General features: G+C 45.7%; 1 protein-coding gene across 1 annotated transcript in view; it reads left to right on the top strand.

Moving 5' to 3' along the window:
- The window catches only part of LOC122935203 (zinc finger protein 665-like), an 88,014-nt gene continuing 81,308 nt past the window's right edge, over window positions 1-6,706 (top strand). The window contains exon 1 of the mRNA XM_044290967.1: window positions 1-98. Coding sequence (XP_044146902.1) covers window positions 74-98 — 25 coding nt within the window. The 5' untranslated portion in view covers window positions 1-73. The remainder of the gene's footprint in view (window positions 99-6,706) is intronic.

Here is a 6,706-nt window from a genome sequence, read left to right as displayed (position 1 = left end):
GTTGACGTCATCACAGGTCCTTCAGCTCATCTTTCTGTCCATGGAGGAGTGAGAGTTCTGAGGAGCAGTCAGGATGGAGGATCCCCTCACATCAGCAGGTAAGAGGAGACACATTGTGTAGATGGATGTGCTCACAGTCACTATGCTTATTGGTGAAGTCTTAAAGGGGTTGTCAGTGACTCCGCCCACACCTGGCTGTTCCTCTTACCTGCTCCCCTCCCCCTGCTTCCCTCTTTGTTTCTGGTCTCCACTTATAAACGTCTGTCACGGATCCGGGAAATATGATTCCCACTGCTGGCCGGACTCACCGCGGGGTCTGCAGGAAAGGTCCCCGGGGAAGAACGACCTCTTAAAGGGGAGGCCCCATTATAAAGACTTCCCCCTCTACACAGGAGATAAGCGTCTCCTCAGTGGAGGTCTGACTGCTGGGGCCCCGACAATAACCAGAGCAGGGGCCCCATGGTCACATGTGCTGCCACTCCATTCATCTCTATGGGACTGTTAGAGATAATTAGTGACTCCCAGGGCCCTCGCTGATCGGCTGAAGGGGCCACAGCACTCGGATGATTACTGTGGCCTCAAACTGAGCTGTGCAGAGGTCTATCCACACAGCTGATCGGCGGGTGTCAGGTGTCAGACCCTCTCCTCCATCTGATATCAGTGACATCCATATCTGTAGCCTGGAGCGGAGTAACCCTAACCGGGGAGGCGAAGGGGAGGGCTGGTGGTGCAGATGGAGCAGCCTGTGGTGCAGGAGAAGGTGAGGGCTGGTGGTGCAGATGGAGCAGCCTGTGGTGCAGGAGAAGGTGAGGGCTGGTGGTGGAGATGGAGCAGCCTGTGGTGCAGGAGAAGGTGAGGGCTGGTGGTGCAGATGGAGCAGCCTGTGGTGCAGAAGACGGTGAGGGCTGGTGGTGCAGATGGAGCAGCCTGTGGTGCAGGAGAAGGTGAGGGCTGGTGGTGCAGATGGAGCAGCCTGTGGTGCAGGAGAAGGTGAGGGCTTGAAGTGCAGATGGAGCAGCCTGTGGTGCAGGAGGAGGTGAGGGCTGGTGGTGGAGATGGAGCATCCTGTGGTGCAGGAGTAGGGATCTGCAGTATAAGTACTGGGCCTTTGGGGCTTAATCCTCCATTGTCAGATTAGTCTGGTGGTCTGGGTAGCATTACTTAGTTTCTGCCTCTCGGTCCACCACTACCCGGATTACTGGACATCCGGAGGAGGAAGAAAGATCAGTAATAAAATTAATTCCATGTTGCCTTGAAGCTTCAGGTAGAGGCAGAAGTCGGGCGGCTGTTTTTTGTCTGGACAATTTGTTTTGGGCACAGTTTACACAAGCAGATACAAAGTCTTCCACATCTTGATGAATGGATGGCCACCAATAATGTCTGGAGATAAATCCTATGGTTTTACAAACCCCTGGATCTCTTGCCAATTTGGATTTATGCCCCTGGCCATCTGCCCAGTGGAACGTAAGTCTTTCCAGGAGGGGTATCTTTAATTTGAATTGGACCAATGGAGACAATACAAGCTGAGGGAGCTCCTCCTGGTCAGAAGAATCAAAATATCTGGATGGGACATCTGCCCTAACATTGTTGTCAGCAGGGCCGAAATGTAACTGAAAAAACAAAGACCAACGTGCCTGATTGGGATAGAATCTCTGAGATGACTGAAGATATGTCACATTTTTTATAGCTAGTGTAAATGATGATGGTGATTGTCAAGCAGATGACGCCACTCCTCCACATCTAGCTTTATGGCCAGCAGCTCCCTGTCTCCTATAGACTAGTTTTGTTCGGCTGCGCAGAAGGATTTAGAAAAACCCCACAAGTGACCATTTTGCCAGCAGTGGCTTTCTGAGTGCGTACAGGCCTGGCTCCAGTGGAGGACACGTCCACTTCTAAGAAGACAATGAGGGGCAGGAGCTGCAGCAAAAGCATGTTTATGATTCTGCTTCAGTAGTTCATTCTCTGGGATTCATTATTTTCAGCGTCAAGTCAGAAATGATCGCAGGTAAAGTAAAGAAGTGGGGAATGAATTGTCTGTAGGAATTCATAAATCCAAGAAAGCGTTGAATAGCCCAAAGGCCTGTTGGTCCAGGCCAATTCAGTACTGCAGATAATTTTTCAGGGTCCATCTGTACCCTTTGGTCGGAAATAATATACCCCAGAAATAGGAGAGACCTTTTCTCAAAGACACACTTCTCCAGTTTGGCATACAGGCGGTTTTCTCTTAATCTTTGGAGCACCATGACTTGTGATGTGTCTTCCAGATAGACGCTGATACAAGAATACAGGAGGTCCTGGAAAATATCATTTACGAATTCTTGGGGCCGGGGCATTGCTGAGCTGTAGTGAGGTAATCAGGTTCTCGCAATGACCATTACGAGTATTGAAGGCGGTCTTCCATTTGTCGCTCTCCGTATAATATTGTAAGCGCCATATAGATCCAGCGTCGGGAAAATCTTGGCCTCACGCAGGCGATCAGAGAGTTAGTTACTTGCCACTTCTTTAGATAGTAAGTTGTCTGTTCTCTTTCATTTCCGTAGAACGGTCAGCTGCACTAGTTGTGTGCTGTAGTTCAATCTTTTACGTATAATCAGAAGGTAGGTCTGGTCATGCCGTTTGTGGTAGAGTGTTGTCAGTCTACTTAGGGGCTTTTGCTTGCTATACTGTTTGCGGGTGCTACTGGTCAGGGGCCCCCTTTTTTCTTCACGGGTGTGCCATTATTTCACCTTATCCATAGGCACTAGGCTTCCTGTTGCCTCTGCTAAAATGTTCACATGTCACGAATCTGGGTCTTTGGACCTACAGTCTTGGCCCACTGTCATGGCTTTACAATTAAAGTATGGTGCTAGCAAAAATAAATAAATAATATATATGTCATGGTTTGAATCTCCGTGACAATGGCCACACCCATCTGCCTCCCAGCCAAGCTCTTGAACTAATCCCTGCTTACCTCATTTGCATAGCCAATCAGAGGGGGTTTTACAATTTACCAATTGAAAGAGGTGTTCCAACTGTCAATATAAATATATGTGATGCATTTAATAAAGATTTTGTCAGTTTGAACTCACATACAGCCTGACTGGTGTTAGTTCTGTGAGAATTAAAACGACACGAGCGGTCGTTGAGGCCGGATAATCAACGGCGGAACCAGCAGATATTGTGGTCACATCAGGGAGTGCCGTGAGAGCAGAATAGAGCGAGCAGGGGCTCGTTACAATATATATATATATATTTATAAATAAAATGTTTTAGGTCCTTTAACGGTTACAGGCATGTTTTTTCGGTCACTGCAGGCGCCAGCGTATCGTCCTGGAACATACAGGTCCACGATTACGCAATACTCTGGGCCCAGCTTGGAGGCCTGTCACGTCTACAGGCGGGGTATTGCCATGTCTGTCACGACTGCAGACTTGATCCCAAGTCCTGTCACGACTACAGGCAACGGTGCAATGTCTGTCACGACTACAGACTCGAGATCAAGTCCTGTCACGACTACAGGCAACGGTGCAATGTCTGTCACATCTTCACACTTGATTTAAAGGTCCATCTCGACTACGGTCTCAGCATGGTAAGCTCTACGACGACTGTAGACCACATCCAATGTCATTAGTCCTGTCACAACAGGATCAGTGTATAGTGGGTCACGACTGTAGGTTCACATGAATCTAGTCACGGCTGTAGGTGGCGGTTGTCTATACATCATTCATACTAAGGTTTAGGTATATTGTTGTTTCTTGCTGGGGGCTCATCCTCCTCTTGTGACAGTGGTGACTTGCAATAAGTACGAGGTGTAGTACCATCGTTGAGGTTGTGGACCATCTCAAAATTGATGGCAGAATTATTATAAAGAGGAATTACCGTCTTCTCTCTACAGATTCGGCTGCACCAAGCCATGAAGTGGTGTCCATGAATATCATCCAGACTTCAATTACTTAGCTACACGCTGTCATTAATACGATGGCTTATTCAATGTCTGACATTCAGGCTAGGCTGGAGACAGTCGAAGCTAGAACTGCTGCATCTGGCTTGGTGGGGCAGACCTCAACGGTGGCTACTATTTCACAGTCAAGTGCTCCTGGTGGGTCGAGTCCTACTCCCACTATGGCACCTTCCCATTTCATAGCCACTAATATACGACAAGACATCCTTGAAGGGAAAGACGTTAATTTGGCATCTCTTCTAATAGCTGCACATGAGGCCCCAGATAACAAAACCATAGCCTGCGGTGAGGTCTCGTGATACTGAAATCCAGGGACGCTAGAGCTCAATATTGCAGAGTTGGTGTTGGCCTTTAGCTTGTTTCGGGATGTGGTTTGTACTGTTAGCCCACTTAGGAGGGAGGAGTTAGACCTGTATATGTACAGTACAGACCAAAAGTTTGGACACACCTTCTCATTCAAAGAGTTTTCTTAATTTTCATGACTATGAAAATTGTAGATTCACACTGAAGGCATCAAAACTATGAATTAACACATGTGGAATTATATACATAACAAAAAAGTGTGAAACAACAGAAAATATGTCATATTCTAGGTTCTTCAAAGTAGCCACCTTTTGCTTTGATTACTGCTTTGCACACTCTTGGCATTCTCTTGATGAGCTTCAAGAGGAAGTCACCTGAAATGGTTTTCACTTCACAGGTGTGCCCTGTCAGGTTTAATAAGTGGGATTTCTTGCCTTATAAATGGGGTTGGGACCATCAGTTGCGTTGTGGAGAAGTCAGGTGGATACACAGCTGATAGTCCTACTGAATAGACTGTTAGAATTTGTATTATGGCAAGAAAAAAGCAGCTAAGTAAAGAAAAATTAGTGGCCATCATTACTTTAAGAAATGAAGGTCAGCCAGTCCGAAAAATTGGGAAAACTTTGAAAGTGACTACCTCTTGAAGCTCATCAAGAGAATGCCAAGAGTGTGCAAAGCAGTAATCAAAGCAAAAGGTGGCTACTTTGAAGAACCTAGAATATGACATATTTTCAGTTGTTTCACACTTTTTTGTTATGTATATAATTCCACATGTGTTAATTAATAGTTTTGATGCCTTCAGTGTGAATCTACAATTTTCATAGTCATGAAAATAAAGAAAACTCTTTGAAGGAGAAGGTGTGTCCAAACTTTTGGTCTGTACTGTATAAAGTGGTAGATTTAGGATACAAATATGGTGGTACTGCATTCTACAACTATCACCGTTCATTTTCAGCTAAGGCAGCGGCGGCTCTTGCTCAGTGTCAGCATACGATTGATTGGTCTAATATCGATACGGAACTATTTTGTCGTCATTTTGCGGGACTTAAAGCCCCAACCTGTACGGTTTGTAACTCCTATGCCCATACTGCAGGGTGGTGTTCTAATGTTCATTACACATCGGAAACTTCCCAGTCTAGCGCTGTTTCGGGCTCGTCAGTTAGCAGGGTAGTTCCCTTGGTGGATAAATTGGATCGGCTAATTAAATACTTAGGTAAATCACAAATTTGTAACAATTTTCAATTATTCTGCATGCGACTACAGCCAGTGTAGATTGTTGCATTTGTGTGCCTTTTGTTTTAGGGCCCACCCCCGAGTTTCTTGCCCTCAAAAGGACAATAATCCGGCATGACTAAGCGTGGTGAATGTGGAACTCCTTACTTGTCACTTAGCCGCTCATCCAGACCCAGCTTGGGTACAGCTTGTGCTCAACGGATTAGTCAACGGTTTCCATATGGGTATGCTCGCCCTCCGTCAGTCCCAATATGAGTGCAGGAATGTATTGTCAGCATTCAAAGATCCTGAGGCTATTTCACAGTTAATTCAGATGGAGTTAGATAAGGGATATTTAATTGGTCCTTTGAAGTAGCCCCCATTTGAATGTTGGAGGATTAATCCGGTTGGAGTGGTGTCCGGCAAATTTTCTAATTAAAAAAGGTTGATTTATGATTTGTCGGCCCCACATTCCTTACCCATACCTAGTCTGAATTCTATGATCCCGTCAGAAGAGTTTTCCATGAAGTATGCGTCTATCGATGTAGCTATTCAGGTCATACTTAGGTTAGGTGAAGGAGCCTGGTTATCTAAGGCAGATGTTACAGATGCGTTTAAGCTACTCCCCATTCAACCAGACTTATGGCGGTGGCATGGTATCAAGTGGCAAGAGCAGTATTTCTTTTCTGGTAAATTAACGTTCGAGTCGAAATCTAGCCCATGCTTATTCGACCAGTTTGCTAGCGCCCTGCATTGGGTTTTGTCAAACACCTTCTGTGTCAATCATGTTATTCATTACTTGGATGACTTTCTCTTGATTGAGCCCCCGTTACAAGAGCCTCAAGACTTACAGGTATTGCATACGGTATTTGAAGATCTTAGAGTTCCTGTAGCTCCGCACAAGGTCGAAGATCCTAGTACCTTAATTACATTTCTGGGTATTCGTTTAGATACTGTTCATATGCAAGGTAGTCTCCCATGAGACAAATTAGATAGGATCAGGAAGGTTGTACATAGATTGGCACAGGTTAGGGTTACTACCAAGGCGGATCTCCAGTCTCTTTTAGGTATGCTCAATTTCGCTATGCGCATTATTCCCCAAGGAAGGTCCTTTATTTCTAGACTTCTGGTTTTGCTTCCTTGTGCCCAAAGTCAGAAGAGTCCAGTTTATTTGGATCAAGAGGCCGTTGCTGATTTATTAATGTGGGACACATTGGAATGGAGTCTCGCTGTTTATTCCGGTAGTCTCTA

The sequence above is a fragment of the Bufo gargarizans genome, chromosome 4, assembly GCF_014858855.1.
Source record: "Bufo gargarizans isolate SCDJY-AF-19 chromosome 4, ASM1485885v1, whole genome shotgun sequence".
Lineage (NCBI taxonomy): Eukaryota > Metazoa > Chordata > Amphibia > Anura > Bufonidae > Bufo > Bufo gargarizans.
Note: the sequence above shows the minus strand (reverse complement) of the source record. Positions and strands in the feature narration are given on the sequence as shown.